Source organism: Dryobates pubescens, chromosome 8 (genome assembly GCF_014839835.1).
Source record: "Dryobates pubescens isolate bDryPub1 chromosome 8, bDryPub1.pri, whole genome shotgun sequence".
Taxonomy (NCBI): domain Eukaryota; kingdom Metazoa; phylum Chordata; class Aves; order Piciformes; family Picidae; genus Dryobates; species Dryobates pubescens.
The window spans coordinates 15,956,520-15,979,260 of NC_071619.1; the positions used below are offsets into that span (position 1 = coordinate 15,956,520).

The window sequence follows — 22,741 nt, forward strand, 5'->3', positions numbered from 1 at the left end:
TTCCCATCTGTGGACTAGTTTGGAAGGACAAAAGTACGAGCTCTGTGTCCCTTCTATCCTCTGATGGACATTGTGTGTTTCCTCCTGGTTTAGAGGAGTAAGCCAGTTTTGTCTGTTTTGCAGGTGTGTATGTCTAGCTAGAGTAATTCAGAGAGATGCCTTTTAGTCCTTTTCCACAAACAGGCATAGAAAGTCTGTTTCCTTGTTGTTACCTGATTTGTAATCATCCATATTCATGGGAATTTCATTTAAGCTCTGGGAATACAGACCAATGCAAGGGAGAAATCTCTGTGCTGCTGAGTATTGATAGAGGAACAAGTTTCTCCTCCTCTTCAGATGGGCAGTTCTGAATGAGGAAGGAGAGTCTCTTGTAATTGTCAGCCACTGTTGTCTTTCAAAGTGCTATTTTTGAAACTGTTGCTTCCCTCCTGATGACATTATAAAGGTCCATGTAAAAATGCTGAGTTGAGGGGGGGAAAAAAAGTGAAAACATTCACCCAAGCAAAACCAGTATGTGTGCATACATGAGGGTAATTGTCTGTGGGGGAGCAATCTACCAAGTGCTCTGCTGCTTGTTGCAATCATTTTTTATGATGATGAACAGTATTTCTCAACAGTGAGTTGTGAACTTGCATGTTTTCCAATTTAATTTTGTTTATGTAAGCCTTATATTTAAAAGCCAGTAGCAGTGCACTGAGCCAAATACGTAGGCAGGAGACAGAGTGGATGGAGACCTAGGACAGTCTATTTGAAATGAGATTTTTAGGTTTTTTTCCATACCTAATAGCTTGAATTGATTACCTAGCTTTTCCTTTTTTACAAACCACAGAACAGAAACTATTGGCATGGAAAAAAGATTATTCACCTCCAACAACTATTTTGTCTTTGCTGGCTTGTACTCATAAACAATAATCAAGGACTAGATTTTCAATGTTTACCAATTTAGGTATTTTTATATGAAATAACTGAAATAAGGCACTGAAGGTTTTTTGTTCCCTGTAACAGATGAGCACCAACAGCTCTGCTATGATTCAGTTAAAGAGTAAATGCAATGAATTAAGTTGTAATTGTATAGTTGGATGCAGAGTAACAAAGGTATTGGAAGGGAAAGCTTTAGAAAGAAAAAGTTCTTGCTGTTCTGTGACTGCTGCATGTTTGGCTTTTTTCAGTTGGGGTGGAAGATGTCAACTGTGATCTCTAACCTCATCTCAGAGCTGCCAAAGGATAACTGTAGAAACTGCTTGGCCAACTGCAAAGTCTGACCACGGGGATGGGTAGGCTGGTAAGAACAAATTCCGTCTATGTACTCTTTTGACTGTTATTTCCTAGTCTTGGCTATTGCTGCTAGATATGTATATCCTAGACCAGACAACTCCTTCCAGGCAGCATTCATAGTCCCTTGCTTAGACACTAAGCTTGGTGATTCGGCCAGGAAATCTATCTATGCTCTGCTTGTCATTGATGAAGCGAAAGAACATTCCTCCTGAGGGTAGTTCAGACCACCAAATCTAAGTTCCTTCTTAGAGTGTTTTTCTCCATCTTCCTTGATGAAAAGTGGAGATCAGTTGCAACTCTGTGAAGAGGAACAGGGCTTTTCCCTCATTAAATCAATAGATTTTGTTTATGTGTCACAGAAGGCTTTGAGTATTGTGTCCAGTTTTGGGCACCACCATACAAGAGAGATGGGGAGGTGCTGGAGTGAGTGCAGAGGAGGGTAGCAAAGCTGGTGAAGGGCCTGGAAAATATGTCTTATGAGGAGCAACTGAAGGAGCTGGGGCTGTTTAGTTCGGAAAAGAGGAGGCTGAGGGGAGACCTCATCACTCTTTACAACTACCTGAAAGGATGTTGTGGAGAGGCTGGTGCTGGTCTCTTCTCACAGGTAAGTAGTGATAGAACAAGGGGGAATGGCCTGAAGCTACAGCTGGGTACATTTAGACTGGACATAGGGGAAAAAAATTTTCACAGAAAGGAGTGGTCAGGCATTGGAATGAGGTGCCCAGGGTGTGCAGCCCTGGATGTGTTTAAAAGTCATTTAGACGTAGTGCTTTGGAATATAGTTTAGGGTTGAACTTTGTAGAGTAGGGTTATTGGTTGGACTTGGTGATCGTGAGGGTCTTTAATAACCTCAATGTTTCTGTGATTCTGTGAAGGCATAATTGAAAGGAGCCTGCACCAGGAGTGGGGAAAGGAACTGGTGGTCTCAACATAATGTTTCTTGGCTTCCATCTGGCAAAGACTCAGGCACATGACTGAATGTATGCCCTTCACTTCCTCTGTCACCTGAAATCAGTTTTGCCTCCCAGATGCATCACTGTTTGGGGCAAGCAGAACTCTAATGCTAGCTAGTTGTTGTCATAGTAAGCCTTAGCTTTCTTGTGATCACTAGAGCCCTTTGTGTCCCTTTTAAATATTTTGTCATTGCATTTTCTAGATAAGGATTGTACACAGTTTTAGAGCTGTTTTGTCCCATTTGATTTACCCTTCTATCATTTGTCATCATGTAGTTATGTTTGACTGTTGGTTTTCTAGCTCTGCAATTTAAAATAAGGAGAAAAGGCATTTAAATGGCTATTGAAGGCCCTGCATACACCAAAAAGTATGAGTGAAAAGCAATCGGGAAGAAATACTGGAGTCTTGGTACTTTCTTTTTGGTATTTGATATGTGAATATCCCAAAAATAAATCAACAATATCTCATCTCTTGCAAGGAATGCTGTTACTCTTTTTATGTTTATTTATCAAGCTGTACTTTATTTGCTTTATTTTCAAGAGGAAAAATTGAATCCTAGGACTTTCCTATAATACAGAAACAAGATAAACATAGAAGTAACCTGAATAGAAATAGAAACAGAAATGGCATCATGCCAGCAACCCCTTGAACATAAATCTGCAGGCAGCTATGCCATTACACTCTTTGCATTGCTTAATATAGTTTGTGTAAACTGAGATGTGCACATGCTCCTCATTACCACTTCTCTCCAAAAAATGACCAAAGCTTTGTAGCTGGCTGGCTTTGAATTAGAGTAACACCACTGGTGCTCTGCAAGATATTTATTTTTTTTTCCAGTTCTTGAGTAATGGATTTACATGTGGACTGCACCTGTTTGGTGCTTATTTTAGCTTGGCCTCAGACCAGGGATACAGGACCCCCCACAGAATGAGGGAGGGGGAGGTAATCCTCATAGGTTCCTGAAAATATCAGGCCAGGTTGCCTGATGATAACATGCTTGAAAGGTTGTTGTGGCTTTTTGTTGGCCTCTTGTTTGTTTGTTTCTGTTTTGTCTGTTTGCTTGTTAGGTGTTATTTGTTTAATTAGTAGCATTGCTTTTTAAAGTGTAAGGACTGGAGCACAGTACCACTTATTCTATGGCAGAGTATCTTAACCTCAGTTAGTTAGTTGTTGGCTTGCTGAAACTGACTCATAGAGTTACAGAATTGCAGCCTGCCTCTATTTATAAACAAATAAATAGAGGTGATAGAATGCTGGGTGTCTGAAGTGCAAGTGGTTATGGAACAATCCATGCAGTGTTTGCCATACAAATGTGTACTGTGCAGTGAGTCAATATAGCAGACTTGTTCATGGGAGGCCATTTGTGTCCTGGATTCTTCAGCATGATATGTGTGTGTAGTCCTTTTCCCACCAGATTGCTGGTTTACAGTGAAATACACAGGAGAGTATTTAAAAATAAACATGTAATTTCCACCTATTCCTGTTCAGAAAGGAAGACAGAAATACTGAGTAAATGTTAATACTGAAAGAACTGGAAGCATCCTCAGTTTTGTGTCAGTATTGCGCCTCTGCCTGGATTGTTGTCTTGCAAGTCAGACTGAAAACCGAGCAGGCTCACAGGGTTTGTTTAGGAAGTTAGGATAAAAGGAAGAGGAAAACTTTACTTGCCTCAAAGTGTATAAACTAAACCTGTATTATATGCCATGACTTTGTTGACAGATGTGTATTTTAAATATACAGAGATTTAAATATTTTAAATTTAAGGGCGGTAGAGTAGGCAGTAACATGGAATGTGTGTATGTGGTATGAAGAGAAGATAGTGCAGTACCTCTTAAAAAACACCTGCTTTCAGCCACTTGTGCTGTGATGCATTGTCTCATAAATAATATGGGTAAAAACCAAGCAGCCAGCAAGTCTTGAGTCAACTGCTCAACTGTGAGAGTAGCAGGATAGTTTATTTCTACTTATTGTCCTGTTTTCAAGAGGAGACATTATCACTTCTGTCATATTCTTCTGGATTGTGTTTTCTAAGGCGCTTGAGCTTTTCAAATACTAAGTATAATGTGAGACCTTCACACCACCAATCCAGCCCCTTTGCAGGCTGTCTACATCAGGCGATGAGTCCATGTGTACTGTGGCTCACAGCTGATGCAGAATAGAGGGTATGTGAAACCTTTCTAAGAGCTCATTCCAAAGTTAAATAAGCATAAACAAAAATAATACCAAAAAAGTTGGTGTTTTGCAGTGCAGAAATTTGTTTGTGTGATATGATTTATCAGTACAAGAATCTGAAATTGTTTCGATAAAGCAGCACAGTGGTTTGAAGCTTCATCTCTCCACAACACAAAAGTGGTTTCCTCCATTCCTGCTGAAGGCAAACTCGCACACTTAGAAGTGAAATCTGTTCCTGTGTCAATTAATTTGGACTGTCTTCAGTATTTCTCCATTTTTATATTTTTCTCCAGCATTATTTGAGGTGACATTTGTTGTTACAACAAGCCATTGGACTGCACTGTCCTGAACTTGTCAGTCCTAACAGTGTTTTGCTTATGTACTTTTATTTATCAGAATCTCATTTGCTTCTATCCTGGGCATGATTGTCCAATATTTACAGCAAAATATTAGGGAAGTATCTAATGAAAAAATGAAAGATTGGAAAGAACCTCAAAAAGGTGTTGAGGCCATGCTTTCTCCTCACTCTTAAGACAGGATCAGCTCTACTTAGACTGTTCCTCACAGATACTTAAATTTTCCTAGAAACTTGGAACAGTGAATAGTTCAGTATTCCAGTGCAGTCTAATGCTTGTCTAACTTGATTCCAGGAAATGCCTCAAGTCTAAAGTGAAATTGCCTTACTGCAGTTATCTCTTAAGAAGTCTTTCTTATTTCTCAGCAACTGTGATTTATCTCCTTTGCTATTACCTGTTCCAGGTTTGAATATCTTTTCAAATCTTAATTTTCTGGACTAATACTTGATGCTTTCATTTAACTGCAGAGACAAATAGATTTGCAGGAACGATTGACCTCTTCTCCACTGGGCTGACTGTATTTCCTGTCAATTTCCTTCTCAGGGATGGAGAAAGGGACAACCATTGCCTACTGAGAATAGTACCAGTAAGGATTCCCCATGTCTTCATATAGCCTAACTAGCCAGTTGCATCAACTTGCCATGTGGTATGAAGGTCCCTGCCAGTCCAGGAAGCAGCCTTCTGATTTTTATTTTAAACATAATTCAGTTAGGAAGTTCTCAAAGAATGTCATAGTGTGGAAGCACTATAGCTTCTTCTAGCAATAAATGTATATAGTCTGCCTTTCTTCCTACTGTCTTCAGGGTAATCACTTTTGGGCTGGCAATTACAGCAGTTGTTTATGCATTAGGATATGAAGGGGGAAAATGAGTGTTTTAATCGTCTTCAGAACATTGGTGGCTGTTTTTTAGGAAGAAAATTTTACTTGTTATTTGTTCTCTTTGTTTCCCCAACTTCAGGTGCATGTTTTGCTGTGGCTTGCTCCCAGTTACCTAAACATAATGTTGTGGTCCCAGAAGGGAACTGGGGAGAATGTCACATTACCTCTCATGAAGCAATTTCTTACTGCATTATTCCTTCTAGAGGCAGTTAGAATAGCTCTTCAATCTTTATAGTTGTTTCATAGCAGAGGGCCTGTCCCTTGTACTAATTTTAGGTGTAAGGATGAGCCTGTGACCTGTTTTTGTTTAAGGACAACCATCCATACAGTGACTGGCAGCCAGTATCAGAAACCATCTTCACGTGCAGAGCAAAACTCAGTATTTCTTTTCAGTGTACATATGATACCGCAGCAGCAGAGTTCACCCATTTTATGTCCACTTGATATTTAATACGTTTCATTGAGAAAGTGTATTTTTACACTTGGATGTCTCAGTGGTCAGGGAATAAATCACAGTCACGAGATTTATCAGTGCTGTGGTGGGAAGGCCAAGATACTAAAAAAGCATGAGGTCAAATACACTCAAGGTCACCCTCTCCCTCCGAGCTGTTGAGGACACACGTGACAATGTAGACAAAAACTTGAACATTGGTGCTGATGCAAAAATAACTTTGTATGAGGTACGAGGTGTACCAGGGATCACACACACAGGCCTCCGAGAGCTAGACACCTGAGTCACATGAGCGTGTGCGTGTGGACACTGAAGCGAAAATGACTCCACAGCCGGTTACCAGGTTAGGCCTGCCCGGTGTGCGCCAGCGAAGAGGGGGTTGGTATCACGGGAACGAAGTCATACCGACATTGCACGGGGTGCAGGCTCCTAGCGTGACCGTGCCCTTGCCGTCCCACACCGTGCGACTGAGGGCCCGCCCCGAGCCCCCCCCACCCCCCGCGCCGCGCTCCCGGGGCTGCGTACCGAGCCCTGCAGGTGACGGACGCGGCAGCCGGGAATGCGCACATTAGCCGGGGGCGGGGGTCGCCGCGGCTCAGGCGGAGGGCGGTGGCCGCCCCTCTGCAGCGCGCTGCGGCCAGAACGCCTGCGCCGTGCGCCACCGCCGCCGGGGGGGCGGGCGCCGCATCCCCAGCGTACAGAGCTGCGGGCACGGGCGCCGGAATGAACGGAGGTTTCGCCGCGCCCAGACGGAGCTGAGCCAGGAAACAAAGGGGAAGAGGCAGTCGCCATGGGAGAGCAGCTCCGTGCCCAGCCCGCCGCTCCGGCAGGGCCGCCACCGCCCGCCGCTGCCTCCTGCTCCCTGCTCGGCGGGCTGCTTCAGAACGGCTTCCACCCTTCGACCCAGCCGCTGAGCAGCGGCAGCTGCGGGGAGACTCCGCACCCGCTGCTGCTCCGCTCGGAGCTGCCGCCACTCAGCCACGGCTCTCCGGCCAAGAAATGCAGGCTGCGCCGGAGGACGGACTCGGGCCGGCGGCACAGGCCACGTAAGTGAATGAGCGCGGCGGGCGAGGCGCGGCACTGCGGGGTGGCGCTGGTATGGGTTGCCAGCCCGACAGCCTCCGTGTGGCGCTGCTGCAGCCCGGCCCGCCTGGACATCAGCCCGGTGTCAGGCGGCTAGGGTCTTGCACCGCCTCCCCTGCGGAGCGCCGCCCGGCTCCCGCGTCCCGGGCGTTCCCCCCGGCCACCGGCTGGCCGGGCGGGCGGAGCGAGGGCCCCGGGTGTTGGCCAATGCGGCGGCGGCAGCCGGCCACGGCCCCGCTACCGCGTGGGCCGGGCCCGCCCTGCGCCAATGGGGCGGCGGCGGGCGGGGAGCGGCGGCCCGGCACAAACACGGGCGGGCGGTAGCTATTGCGCTGAGCTGAGTACCGTGTCAGGCGGCGCCCAGGTTCCTGCTGGCCTCTGCTGCTTCCCAGACGCGCTCATGAAGCTCATCGTGCCCAAGAAGCACTGTAAGTAGCGCCCGGGCCAGCGAGGGGCAGGCCTCTGCTTTCAGTGTTGGGGAAGTACTGCGGGCACAGTACATGTGCCTTTCCTTTCTTCCAAACACTGTTAGAGTTAATAAAAAAAAGGTAGATGTTGAGGCTGTGTGTGAATTTTTCAGACTGGGAAAAGAAAAAAAGATAGTGTATTGTGAACACAATGAATTAATCATATGCTTTTTGTAAGCATTACCTGTGGGTTTTGGTGAGAAGGGTGTTATCAAACTGGCCGCCTACTTGATTGGTTTTTTTTAAGGCACTGAGTCTATCCATACTTATGTACATAATTATTAAGATGTGTTGATTAATACCATCTTTTACTTACTTGATCATAGTTACTTTCCTATGTGTAGGTGTGGAACTATTGAATAATTCTATGGTAAAGTTTACAAGTAGAGTAGAAAAATTGTTTCTTTGCACTCTCACTTCACTGGCTCTTCAAAAAAGCCAACAAATGTTTGCTGCTTTGTTAAAAGTTCAGCATGTTCCAAAAGGGTAATCAGGGATAGTCAGGATCACAGCTACCAGCTGCCAAAACTTAAAGATGTTTCTATTCAGTAGGAAGTAGTGTGCATTCAGCTACTCCAGGGGTTTTTCTTCTTTCTTTATTTTGAAATGAATACCTAAAAAACTTCTCTGTATAAGCAGAACAAAATAGGCACAGCCAGAGCTCTGGCTTTCACAAGGCTACATATTAGCCGGTGCCTTCTCCAGCTTTCAAGTGTTTTTTGTTGAGCTTTGTATACTGCTTTGCCTTTAGAATCTTGTGTATTAATCATGTAGTGCTCACAGTACCTTTTGTAAGTCAGTCTTCTACCAGTTTTAACATACTGGTGACCAAAGCGTTCTCTGTCACAAACTGGTTTTGCAGCCTTCGTCTAGCTTCACATTGTCATCTCCTAACAACGATTGCAGCACTTGGAGTCAACTTTTCATTTGAATTGGTGCAACTGGGAAGAGGCAGCATGTGCATATCAAACTCTTCATAATAATAAAACCTTTTGAAACAAAGAATAAGGCTTTTAGGGATTCTTGTAATTGATTGAATAAGAAGGAATGAGATATTTGGAATTCCTTTGCCATCTTGAGGGGGAAAAGAGTCCATCGCTGTGAAGAGGTGGCATGTACATCAACAGAGAGTTCAGTCATGGAGTTTTAATGAAATAAGACTTTAATGAAAACAGCAAACGAGGGAAGCAGTTTGTAAAACTACTTTGAGTACAGTTTCTTTGCTGAATAAAACACACAAATGCTTGCCAGTCCTACAGTTTTTAGCTCCTGTGGTTTATTTTGTACAAGAATAAAATTGCTATTTAGTCCTGCTGTAAAATATGATAGCCTAAATTAGTTACATTATACTCGTATTCTCCTGGTGCTACAGAGCTTTCCACTGCATCCAAGGTGAATATTACACAGTTCTGGTTTATTTAATTTATTTTTTTATTTAGTCCTGTTCTTTGCAGATGTTCTGTGCTTAAGGACACATTGCAAAATGAAGTGCAGTTGCCACATGTCATGGACTTCAGTATTGATTGTGGGGCTTGTTTTGCATGGTGGAAAAGATGATGAGATAATTGACGTTTCCCAATATTTCAGCAAATGAAACTTAATTTCTCCAGCAATTAATCCTTTAAATCCTTATAAATTAAATGTTTTCTTGAGTGATCTGGCTTTCTGCCAAAGTGAAGTAGCTTCTATATACCCATCTTTTTCCTGTCTGAAAAGGAAAGATTCTGTGTGAAACCAGTGTGCTTTGCTGATTGGCCTCTGATGAGAGAGGATCTGGGACTAATTTATCTTTGACTCACCTACTTCTGCTGAGAAGCTTGGTTTTGCTTTGTTTTTTTCCCTTTAGATGAACTAGAGTTGGATGCTAGGCTTTCCAGTTTAGCTCATTAGTGCAGACCCTTTATAAGAGTAGGGTTTGCATTACCTTTCTGTATCGCAGTACATCATCAATACACATACAGTACCTGTTGCAGCATCTTCCACTGTGAAGTGCTCCAGATGAGAGTAAAACACTGAAACTGTGTGAGTTCTGCAAACTTCAGAAGCATGTCATCTCATTCAGTTTAAATGTGATCTTTGAATAGAAGAAAGGAAAAGGAGTTAAGTGTTTCTGTGGACCCCTGTGAAAACACCATTGTAGCCAAGTAAGGACAAAGATTTCAGCATGCAGATAACTATGCTGGTGCTTTACAGCAATAATCTACCACAGATGTAGGGAAGAAGCTGGCTGCACATGTTAATTCTATTGCTTTTCTTAGGATAAAGCTTTGGAGTCTCTGGTCAAATTGTCATCTTGCATCTCACCTTAGGTCAGCTGATAATTGTTAGAGGTTAAAGAATGTGTATTTTGAGGCATTGTGATCATTTAGCAATAGCACTTGCAAGGCATATCTGTTATAATTTGTAAATGCTTCAAGTTGTAGCTTCACAGCAAAGAATGCTTTCAGCCAGTGTTTAGGTTGTTCCACCTGTGGTGTTTGGCTGCAGCATGATGTAGTACTTAGCCAGGTGGAAACTGTGGAAAACCTGGGCTTTTTCACCTGTGTTGATATTAAGTATGGAATGCCACGGTTAAGTAATGTATTTTGGTGAAGAATACAGGAATGAAAGTGGGTTTGGTTTTGCTATTGTATAATACCATGTTATTGGTTACTGAAATTCTGTCCATGGCATTGGAACATTCCACAGTCTTTGAAGAATTACTTCAGGTGACATGCTGCTTGAAGTTAATCTCCATTTGATTTGGAGTAAGGGTTGCCTGAGGAGTAGGACTGGTCATAACAAACTGAACTGTATGGTGTGTTGTGGCCCAGCAATCCATCTATCAGTCTTATCACAAAGAAAAAACCTTGCCAACAGGAATGGGAAGCTTATGCAGACAAGACAGTATCAAACCTGATGAAAACTATCCAAGAATGAGATTCTTGGTAGGTAATTATTGCTGCCTCTGTCTTTGTGTATTTGGCTTTTCTTTGTTAGAGTTGTTTTGGTTGGTTTGGTTTTTTTTTTGTTTGGTTAGATTTTTGGTTGGGGCAGGGGGTGGTGTTGTTCTTGTGTGTGTGTTTGTGGCTTTTTGGTGTTTGGTTCTGGGTGTTTTTTCCCTGGCTTGGTTGTTTGTTTAATGAATTGCTGCAGGCTAGGTAATGACCTAATCTGCCAGGGCTACTTTCAGAAATCAGCTTTTGGTAATATTTTTATTTGGTGGAAGACAAATGCTTCCTTTTTAGAACATTTTGAGCAATCCAAACATAACTGTGTGAAGTAGAAGTAATTAAAAAATATATGTAAGCTATTACTGGCTTCTATTTTAACAGAAAGCAGTTTTCACATTCATAGGTGATTCTTACTTTTCTGTTCTTATTTTTGTTTCTCTCTTCTATTCCTTATTAGAACAGGAAGTTCTTTCATCATTGAATCATCAAGCTGTGCAAATGAAATGGAAAATGTAAATTATGTAATAGGATTTCACCATATGTATGTCCAGAAAGAAAAGTAGCTGAACTTAAGATGTTTTATCAGGGTTATTTATGGCTAAAATATCGGATTATTGATACCACCGTTCAAATTGTAGGTAAAAGAATGAGATACTGTATATGTTCAAGGAAATACAAGTCCTGTAAGAGAGATGTATAGGCTGAAACAGGTTTTGTAAAAGAAGAAACCTTCACAAATTGGTCATAAATTAACCTAGGGTCCAGGTAAAAGGAAGAAAGTTCTAACCAGCAAGGATTCAGACACAGTCTGTTTTTAAGAGTTGAGAAGTAAAAAGATTCAGCTAACCTAATTTGGTAGTTTCTTAAACATATGAAAAGGATTACCCTTGGTTACCTTCTCTAATGGGGGGAAATGTTAATTAGTGACCCCGGAGTTCTCCTTTATTTTGACTTGCTCTGACCTCTGTGTCATAATCTGATATTTATACTCCACACACCCTCCTTATATTTTATGTTAAGCACAGGATTTTTAAAAATCACATGTGTTCAACTGAATGCAGTATGCCTTACAGGTTCATAGTCTTTTAAAAGTCTCTGCAGAAACTAGGTAAAATGTGACATGGAATTTCTCATAGGTGAACCTTTCCCCCAGATAGCACAGCTGTTGGTGTTCATCAGGTTACTTAACTTTGCAATGCTGTAGATACCTTCTGTTTGTGTTGTCACATACTTCTGCAGCTAAATTTTGGAGTAATGGAGATTTTTATATCAAGACAACAAAGGAGGGCAGTTAAGGGGGAAAGGACCTGGGGATTTTAGTGGATGGAAGGATGACCATGAGCCAGCAATGTGCTCTGTGGCCAAGAAGGCCAATGCCATTCTGGGGTGTACTAGAAGCGGTGTGGTTAGTAGGTCAAGAGAGGTTCTCTTACCCCTGTGCTCTGACCTAGTGAGGTTGCATCTTGAATGTTGTGTCCAGTTCTGTGCCCCTCAGTTTAAGGGAACTGCTTGCAAGAGTCCAGTGCAGAGCCACGAAAATGATTAAGGGAGTGGAACACCTTCCTTATGAGGAGAGACTGAGGGAGTTGTGCTCTTTAACTTGGACAAGAAGAGACTAAGGGGTGACCTCATTAGTGTTTATAAATATGTAAAGGGTGAGTGCCAAGAGAATGGAGCCAGGCTCTTCTCAGTGATGCCTGATGACAGGATAAGGGGCAGTGGTGCAAGTTGAGGCATAGGAAGTTCCATGTAAACATGAGGAAAATTTTTTTTCTCTGTGAAAGTGACAGAACAGTGGAACAGGCTGCCTCGGGGGTTGTGGAGTCTCCTACTCTGGAGAGATTCAAAACCTGCCTGGATGCATTCCTGTGTGATCCATTTTAGGTGATCCTGCTCTGACAGGCGGGTTGGACTAGATGATATTTTGAGGTCCCTTCCAACCCCTAAGATTCTGTGAAACCAGTAAATAGTTGTTGGTGGTTATTAACATTAAAGAGAATTAGATAAGTGAAGTCTTTGATTTATGCTAGACTTTTAAGAATGCATGATCATCTTAATACTTTCTGAATCAGTTATGTGATACACATAGGTATTAGTGTTCTTGTTTTTATGACTTACTGCAGTGTACTAAGAGTAGAATAGTTCCATTTTCTCCACAACAATAAACTACATTGATCCAATAAGTATATTGTATACTGACGGAGAGAAATCGGCTCATAACAGTCTTATCAGATAATTTTAGTTAAATACATCTTTTTATACTGTGAAACCATTTCTGCAACACACTTTTCATTTTTTTTTCATGGTAAATCACACCATTTTTAATAACTTAAGATGTAGATGTGCTGGATCTCACTTTCCCCTCCTTGCTTTCCTGTCTTTTAATAATTCAAGAAACTAGACATTTATTCAGGTTATCAGTGAAATGCTGGACTTCCAGTTTAAAACAAACACCACCACCACTCCCCAAAAAAATAACCCAACCCAAAACCTCCCCATTTCCCTTAGGTTTGTGGAGACTACATCTACACAAATACCTACCTTTCATTGTACACCTGGATCATAGCATTGAGGACCCTGATAATTTTGGAGGCTTCCAAGTGGTCTTTCCCTCCATATTCAGGGAGTCAGAAGAACCCAGAAGCACTTTGTTGCCTGCATGTATGCTTCCATTATCAGCCTATTCAATGGTGGTAGGAAAGTTGAAGTGTCTTAGGTATCAGCTAAGGTGAGTTATCTAAACATACTGCAAAGGGCTCATGGTCCTTCAGTGGTACATTTTGGGTTGAAACATACTGATAGCTAAAAAAGATACAAGAAGTACATTTTTAAATAATCACTGGAATACAGAAGTGTTCTTACTGTGTCACTGTAGTTGTACAGAAGTTGTATGAATTTCATAGTGACTTACTAGGAACTTTGAGACTTGAATATTGTCCTGATTGGTCAACCAGTAGGTTGTAGGTTGTTTTTACTGCAAGTGATTCCAACAGATAGCTGATGCTAGCAGATGTGAAGAAAACTAAGCTGCTCTTCTGAGTGACCAAAATAGAGGTTATTGTGGACTGGTCTTGTGGTCTTTATTTGTGCTGAGGAAAACTGCTTCTCTTCTAAGAGCAGAGTCCATTTCTTTCTGCAACTCTCTGGCTCACAATGAAATGAAAAGAGCTTAGATTCACAGAATAAACTAAAAGTGTCTCGGTGTTTCTCCTTACTCCATAAATATGTGTGCCTGTCCCAAGAACTATACAGGTTTGAAATAATGTCATAGTTGTTTGTTACAATACTTATTTGATAATGATTTTGTTATGACTTCTCAGAATGTTAAGATACAAAAAGTCTTGGCAGTCATTTAATAACTCTCGATTGTTAGTACTTACACTTGTGCTTGATAGGAGGATGGGATGCTGCTTCTGATTAAATCTACACTATAGCTTTAAAGCAGCTGTTAGTACAGGTAGATTGTAGTAGATTTTGTCCTCAATGTAGAGTGCTGAAAGTTGGCATGTGCTTAGCTACAGGCTAAAATTAAACTTCTTGCTTGTGTAGTTAAGATGCGTTCAAGGAGGAGGCTCACTATTCCAGTGGGACAGATAATTAAAGTTCTCAATAGCTTAAATAAAAATTTGTGTGAATCACTAACAGGATTGGTGCCCTGAGCTTCACTGCACTGTAGTGTTGTATAGTGTGGACCAGAGCACTTTTGCTTACATAATTACCTTGTGCTTTCAAAAGTCTTTGAGTTACATGTCAGTGTATGGTAGTATATTTTGCCTCTTTAAAATATAGCCCATTTTAAAAGCGCTTGCTATGAATTCTTCCTGTTTCAGGGAGCTCTCGTGCATCTGTGTATATTTTATCTTCTCAAACCTTAAACTACGTTTCCGTGTCTTTGTGTCTTGCAGCTTGCATGGCATGGAAAAAGAAACTTGGACTTTACAACAGGTGCTCCTAGAAAAAGTGATTTGTAAACAAGCTACTTCATGGGAGTTTTTGCATTATGCCTGCCTTGTCCTTAGGGAAAGGGGAGAGAAACTGATGAATGAGTTATTTGGTGTACAGCAATGGAACAAAATAACAAAACACTTAAGGAGTGGTTTGGGAGTGGGAGGGTGTATTAACAGTTGTGAAATTTACTTTCAAATTATTCAGCCATACAAGAATGATGCTGAGACCCTTATGGTAAGAAGTTAAAGCCTCTAAGCTCCCTTCAGCCTGAAGATGAGTAACAGTCTGATTACGTGAGGAAGAGCAGTGTGATCAGTACATGCTACGCTTATTAAAATCTTTGCCTCGAGTTGTTGGCATTTAGTTTCACTGGTAGAAATAGCAGTAATGCATCCGGGATGCCCTAGGTGGTAGAATCACACATCTAGCAAGTCTACCTGGCTCTCCCTAAAAGCAAAGATGACTGTGTGACTGGTATTTTAGAAATGGGTCTTAGATATTAGCCACATACTCAGTACTTGCAAATTAATCTTAGAAGCATTACTAGCCTTGTGCAGTACCTGTGTATAGACTTTGCATTCTCACAGCTTCTTAAGGTGACATGGCTAACGATGTAAAATGTATGCATGTGTATATAAGCAAAGCAGACAAACCAACCTGGTTTGGTTAGTGTCTTCTGTCTGCCTGTTCTCTGTAGTTATTTGCATTTGGTATTAACAGAGCAAAGGCTTTGGTAGATCTAGGCCATCTTTGTCAAATACATATATGCTGAGAAGCAAGTGGTGGCGTCTCTTGTATGGATTTATGACAGGCTAATACACATACCAGCAAAGGGAGCCTGTACTCAAAGAAAAGGACTGCGAGTGGTAAATACTGAACCTAAACCAAGGCTTTCTCATTCTGCTAATTTGTGCAGGTGGTGTAATTTCAACAGAGGTAGTTCTGATGGGTTGAGAAATCTCACTCTCCTGTTTGGTTGTTTCTTCCTCCCCTTCTTTTATAAATTGGTGCCAGGAGACAGATTGGATGAAATGCAGTCAGTGTGCCCTGACAGGAGGGGCTGACTGAAGAGTGAAATTTTATTAAAACCTCATTCTCTAGAGAAGAGTATTTTGAGATTATTTTCTTCTTCTCCTTTTTTAACTGATACTTTATGAAGTTTTGGACACCTAAGTGACCCTCAGCTTTTAGGAGTAGATGCTGCTACTGTGACTACACTGAATTCTCATTGAGCAAATGTTTCAAGGGATATGGCTAACCTGTGCATTTATAATTACTTTCTCTTTCTTTCTCCCCAACCTCCTTGTCCTTAGCTTTTCCATGGTTTGGAATGGATATTGGTGGAACATTGGTTAAACTGGTCTACTTTGAACCTAAGGACATTACTGCAGAAGAGGAACAGGAAGAGGTGGAAAACCTGAAAAGCATTAGGAAATACCTGACCTCCAATACAGCCTATGGTAAAACTGGCATTCGTGATGTCCATCTTGAACTGAAAAACTTGACTATGTGTGGACGCAAAGGAAACCTGCACTTCATCCGCTTTCCCAGCTGTGCCATGCACAGATTTATACAGATGGGTAGTGAAAAGAACTTCTCCAGTTTGCACACTACGCTCTGTGCCACAGGAGGTGGGGCTTACAAGTTTGAGGAGGACTTCAGAACGGTACGTGAACAGTTGAAATGGGTTCGGGAAGGAGTCATCATGGGAGTCCTGCTATTAGAACTTGCAGAGAAAGTATTTTTTGTGTATTCAGGCAGACTTAAGAGTCTGGGAGGCCAAATGTGGAGCAGAGGGAGAAAAGTGTATGAAAGCATGATGGTGGCAGCTGGATTTTTATTCCATTTCTGGGAGTATGTCATGTGAAAGGCAGTTCACGGGGTGAGCGGATGCCCTAGAATTTAAAAACAGCCTCTGCAGGGAGCATCAGAAGCTTATGTAAATCTGAATTACTTGAATGCTGCTGTTTATATAAACTTCAGCAACAGTCCTAGCTCTTAGATGAGCACACTGCAAAAATGGGTTGTGACAATGGAGGCATAGAGAGCCCTTCTACAAATTGCATTATAGAGATACAGTCATTTGGAGACAGTTGCCTGTTGTCTATCTTCCTCTACTGAGATATATCTTCATTTATTTTCTGTAAAAGAATGACTAGTCTGCCTGTGCTGGTGCAGTCTCACTAAGATTAATGTGAATGATTCACTTGGCAGGCTGGGCTGACACTTGCACCTCTAGCTTTTGAACTTCTCTTGAGGGCAAGTGATGGCTGCTTCAGTCTAGCGAGCTAGAGTACTGATTTACCAACTGCTGTTGCCTGCACTCCTTGGCTTTGTGTGCTTTAATTCCAAACATCCATTCCTGCAATAAAAGAGATTACTTTTTTTTGGCAATACCCCTCACCTACCAGATAACTAGATCCTCAGGAGAAAGATAATGCTGTAAGAAATCACCATGAAGTCCAGGAATTCTTGTGTAGGTGTAGTCATTGTCAATAAATGTTGGACATGCAAGCAGCTAGCCTAATGAAAGGTTATCAAGTTTCTGAGCTGCTCTAGCAGTTTGCTACTAGTGCCAGATTTCTTACTGTGGGCTGGTTGCAAGTCTTTTATGTCTTAGAGACTACTGATGATTGGACCCTCAAAAGTTTTAGTTTCGTGTTATGTAAGGATGTTGGGATCCCAGCAGGACAGTGTTACTTAGTGTGGCTTCAGTTCAGGTGTTTGAGCGTCCTTCCATGTGTCCAGGGCATTCTCTAGTGACAATGGAAGGTCACTTTGAAACTTCCTGAAGAGGTTGACTATCCCTTTGGAATGGTTAATCTTCCCAAATTCATCTCTTCTGCATCATGTAATAGCAGCTAGAAATGCTCACTTGATAAGTTCATAACCCTCTCTCCCACAGCTCTATAGTTGGAGGTTACCCAGTAGCTATAGCAGCTAGGCATTTTTCTCCACAGCTTTGGCTTTGTCTGATGTAAAGATGCAAGTTTGCAGTGAGGGAGCAGTGTCTATCATCTCTATTGCAGTAGCTGGTGAAGCATTGGAAGCTTGGGATATTTTGCCAGCTATTGTACGAAAATGCAAGGACACATAGCAAGTTATTGGTGGACTTAGGAATGAAATCCCATATCTTTGCAGTGTTAGTTTGCATTTTGTGTGTAGGTAGTTCAAGAAGAACACTGTAATGGTTGGCTGGGGTGTCATGTAACAGCAGTCAGTGAAGTGCCCTCACCTGAGTGTGTGCTTTGGAGGCCTTCTCTTGGCAGTTATCCAGTTCCACACCTTTATAGCAAGTATTTCTTGGCTCAAACTGTGGTATACATAGAGTATTACAGAAGCAAAATACTACCTGTTACTTGAAGATTTGCTTGCTTAGTCTCTCTAGAAGGGCTGTGTGTCCTGTGTCATGACACTTGTAATTTCATACTGCGTTAGCCAACTGCTGCTACAATAGCTATCTCGGTGTGTTATGCTGCTTGCAAATTGAAGTTGGACAACAGCTTCGGGGCTGCATTCTCAATGCATTGAAATGTTTGTTGCCAATATTTGGTCACTCTAGTGCACCTTTAGAGGTAGAGAACATGTGCCAAGTCTAATATCTTGCTGTTGCAGGTTTCAGTATTGTGTAATACCATTTATGGAGGAGGCTTTAAATGTTTCTGTTTCTTAGAAGCAATGTAGAAAACCTAAGTATGTTTGATGAAATGAACAGCATTTACAAATCTGGCTAAATGCTAGGAAGCTGACTAACTGACAAAGGTAACATGCTTTTGGTCTGAACTCTTTATTTCCTTATGCACATGCTTTTGTTTATCTTTTGTGGTGTTTCTAAATGCTTATGGGACATCAGAATTGCATAGAACTAGGACAAAAGATGCAACATATTGCAAACCAACATTTGAATCCCAAAGAAGCAATCATTCTATGATTACAGCAGCTTTTTCTTCCTTTAGGCAAATCCCCTGTTGTTACTTGCCTGTTACAGTGTCTCAATTCTGAATCCCCAAATGAGTTAGGTTGGATTTAGACGCCTCTTTTGCTTTTGTGTATCAAAAGTAAATCTTCTGTTTACCCTTAGCCTGCCTTCCATGCTACGGAAAGACAACTAAATCTACAAAGCTAGCTCGGTTTACCGGTCTGCTCTCCCATTCATGTAATCCTCACTGGTGGATAGGGGGAGACCTGGAGAAGACTCCATGGTCTGCTTGGTGACTGCAGGCCATAATGATCAGTAGCCTGGCAAATCATTTGATTAATTCTGAAGATGCGAATGCTTCCCCTGGAAGTAGGAAATCTGATTCTAGACCACAGAAATAATTTCAGCAACCATGTGGTTATACTTAATGTTCACTGAAGCACATCAGTAATTCACTAAAAGGACTATTTCCAGCTTAGGGGATTTTTCTCTGGGTTGGTTTGGGGGTTTTGTTGGGTGCTGGAGGAGTTTTTCCATGTTGTGTGTTGCTGTTGTTTGGGTTTTTGTCCCCCCTTTCTAAATGTCTAATCTTTATGGCCCTTTGACTTCATTTTCAGTTAGCAGTGGTTTTAAGGCATGGATGAGTCTGTTGCTTAATCCTCCTGCTCCATTGCAAAATTCACATTGATTGCAATGGCTCAGTGGTGGAATTTGTGTTCCTTTTCTGAACAGGCACTTACAGAACCTGACTTAGCTTGGTAGAAATTTTACTGATGGCTTCAGTGGAAGCAGAGCCTGTACTGAAAACCATAACTTAATGAAGAGCATTTGAGGCAGCGGAGGAAGGAAATACGTTACCAACACAAAATCAGGCCTTGACTTGCCCCATAATCTGTAAGGAATAAAAGCTTTAAGAGTAAACTTGGCTGTTGGAGAATGATTTTGTTGTGCCAGTTACTTGCTGATTCTAAGGACTGACTTTGTGGATGACCCATAGACTCTATTTACCTTAAAGCAAGTGAACTCGCTGTCCTGTGGTTTAGTATTAGTAGGGTGTGTAACTCTAGATTAGTGTAAGACACTAAAAAATGTTGTTGTACCTCACTTGCTTGAAGAGGTTGGACACTGTTGCTCAGGCCATAGGTGCTGGCCTGTAGTGTGTAGACTGGGCTGGAGTTGAAAGTGGCATCCAGAGAATGGGTGAAGTAATCATGATGCCTTCTGTTACCACGAGCACAAGAAGCTAAAACTCTTCAGAAGAAAGGGGGGGAAGCAACATGCACCTTTTCCTTGTCAAGAGAAGGAAGAGGTCCTTACAGCTAGCTGAGCAAGAGGGCAGATCCTCTAGAGAGGATCACAGACAAGTGCTTTGTTTTGCCCCAGAGCTGGTGCAGTCTATCTTCTCTGCCTCAGCTAATGCTGGGCTCACTCTTTACTTGAATTAGATTGTCCTTTGAATGCAAGTAGGTATTTTTCAGCCTCAGGATGTGGAACTTAGCTGAGGGGAGTGCTTCATTGGGGCTGAAAACAAAGCAGGGTTGCAGTTTGAGGTGAAGACAAAATACAAAGGAGTTTAAGTGTGTCTTTAGGAAAGTTGAAAGGAAAAGCTAGACTGTAAACTATTATAAGAAAAACTGGAGTGATCCAGAAGGCATATAAGAGCCAGAGTGATATAGAAAATAAGGCAATTGTAACTGCTGATATAAAAATGTGCAAGATGTTATGTTCCTAACAGTTTCTTTCAGGAAAAAAGTATTCATATTTCTTATTGAATTTCCATGAGACAGAAGAACTCATAACTGCATTTAGGTCTGGACATTCCTGTGCTTGATAGAACTTGGTAACAGTGTAAAGATTCAAACTGGATGAAATCTTTCATGAGTTGGAGCTTCACTGAAAAGCTGTCTGCATGCCAGTGTTGATCCATTAGGCTTCAGCTCCACTGCATGTGTGTCATGGATGCCCTCAGCTAACTTGGAGAGAACTGGGCTGTTCCTGTTTTCCGTGCTGAGGTGGAAATATTTGCCATAAAGAAACAAATGTGATACATGTGCTTCTATGCTTCAAAGCAGCAGCGAGTTGGTACCATGTTATTTTCTTATTGTTTGATACTTGGATACAGCTAAATGTTGTTTTACGTCATCCATATTATTAAAAAACAAACCCCAACAAAGTAAACAAAAAAGTCCACCCTAAACTTGGACAGGCAGTACCATTTTCCAGCACTTCTTGCAAGTGTACAAGAAGAGGTGAGCTTTCATTCTCCTTAAAATGGCATCTGTTTGCAGGCACAGCACACCTTGTGTACCCTTGAAACCAGATGAGTTTTGTGAGTTTGTTGCTAAGGTGTGAACTGTCCTGGAAGTGTTCATTGCTTCCTTGTTGTGTTGCACCTGCTTGTAAATGTGTTTGAAGTCCTGAGTCCCTTGTTTTGATGGTCCTGAAGCATTCATTGAAGTCTAAAGTGTTTTCCTCCCCAGTATTTAAGAAACAGTCTAAAATAAAGAGGAATTTCTACAGACTGGCTGTAATGCATAAAAATTGTTCTTTTTAAGAAAATGTACATATGGTTTTCCTGTAACCATTGTAAATTTTCCCTCCAGGGTCCTGTATACTACTTTGTTCTGCAGTTCTTCCTCTCATAGCACAACTTTGAGATAAAACTCTTCTAGAGAGGCACTATGCTGAGTATAGTTACAGGAGTGTAAAACAGGGTAAGTTGACCATTATGCTATCTGCCTTCACATTAGGAATTCTAAAGGGATGGAAAACATCTGCAAATGCCCTTTGAAAAAAGGTTGTAGGGAAAAACTTCAATTACAATGTGCTGCTACATGCAGCTCCCAATTTCAGTTTGCATTTTTGCACATAAACTTCAGTTCCTGCAAGAAGAGGTTTGAACAAGTAAAAGATGAAGACCGCTGGAGTGTTGTAGGTCAAGTGGCAGCACCAGAAAACACACGTTTTCCTACACATGTTACAGTGTTTACAGGCATGTCTTTCATGATGCAGTTTTGCTGCTTAAGTCACTGTGAGCAAAGAAATGAATGGAGAAAAGGCAGCTCTAAATGCAGAGGAAGGGACTGGGAGTTGTGACTCTGGCTCTGTCTTGACTTCCTGTACGAGACTGTTCCTACATTTCTTGCAACTGTGCCCTACTTTGTGTTCAGAAGCACTGGTGGCTCACTGGGCTGTTTGGGTCCTCGGAGGTCTGGTGGCTTCAGAGCTTGTGGTTCTTTGAATGAAGGTGAATAGATGTGGAATATTGATGCCAGCCTTGGTCGTTCCAAAAATTAAAACCAAACTGCTGTAACAATGCAGGAAAATAGTTTTGCAGTCTGCTATGAATATCATACATGGAGGAAAGCAGTAACAGGGCTTTCCTGCTTACACTATATCATCTGTTAAATATAGCAGAGAGCTATAAAAAGCCGAAGAAATTCTAGTGTGTCTTTCATATGTGGAGGGCTGGACCTAATAAACCCCTCTTTTGCTTAGTGCTTGAAAAAGAACCTTTGATTAGTTTCTTCTGTCCTTACAAAATTGTTGGGTTGACTGGAGAGTTTGTAGAAACAAGGATTTTTTTGTCTGTTCTTGCACTGATGCCAGAAGAGTTTTCTTAGATTTGTATTGCTTGCTTGCTTTTATCATGCAAGGTCTGTCATCAATGCTTTCCTATTTATAAAACTGCAACATGGACGAGACAAATGGAGCTTGTGGCTGGGTGTTAGGCCTATGGGAGGTTAGAGGTTTTTGTAGGGATCATAAACCTGCTGATGACTTGTCTTTGTATAACAGTTCTGGTTCCTCACATGATTGATTTTTCATACTATGTCTATGTTTGGTCATGCTGCATCAAATGTAGACAATAAGGTGAGGAAATTGAGACTGCACAGCACATAACCTAGAGAGAGACTGTAGTTAGTATAGAATCTTTCCATATTTTGACTAACTGTGTGCAGGATTAGTTGGATTTTAACCAAAGAAATCTAACAAGCAGTGACTTGGTGGGCTCCATGCAATGTCTGTTGTGAGACAGTGCTTGAAGAATTGATTAATGCCCTGTGTTGTGTATCTCTTAATTGCAGCTTTCCCTCTTAACCTAATCACAAGAAATTGCTGAAATCCAAAGGAGCCTCAAGTTTTTTTGTAATGTTTCTTTTAAAAGTGTTTTCTTCTGATTCATGTTTGTCCTTTTTATTTGCTGGCTGCATGGTTCAGGTCTTTTATGCTGAATTTCTGCAATTGTAATTGTGTAACCATGTGGTAACCAAGAAAAAAATTATGAAAGGATTACAAATGT

The 22,741-nt window shown here is 41.6% G+C and overlaps 1 protein-coding gene across 3 annotated transcripts in view; it reads left to right on the forward strand.

Moving 5' to 3' along the window:
• The first annotated feature begins 1,183 nt into the window (after positions 1–1,183).
• Positions 1,184–22,741, forward strand: part of PANK1 (pantothenate kinase 1) — a 31,693-nt gene continuing 10,135 nt past the window's right edge. Inside the window, exons 1-2 of one of the 3 annotated variants that reach the window (XM_054163390.1) lie at positions 1,184–1,282; positions 15,833–16,185. In XM_054163390.1, the coding sequence (XP_054019365.1) occupies positions 15,850–16,185 (336 nt within the window). In that variant the 5' untranslated portion in view covers positions 1,184–1,282; positions 15,833–15,849. Of the gene's footprint in view, positions 1,283–6,795; positions 7,135–7,467; positions 7,600–15,832; positions 16,186–22,741 lie in introns of those variants that run through there. The other 2 variants (XM_054163389.1, XM_009897728.2) reach the window with 2 other exon arrangements.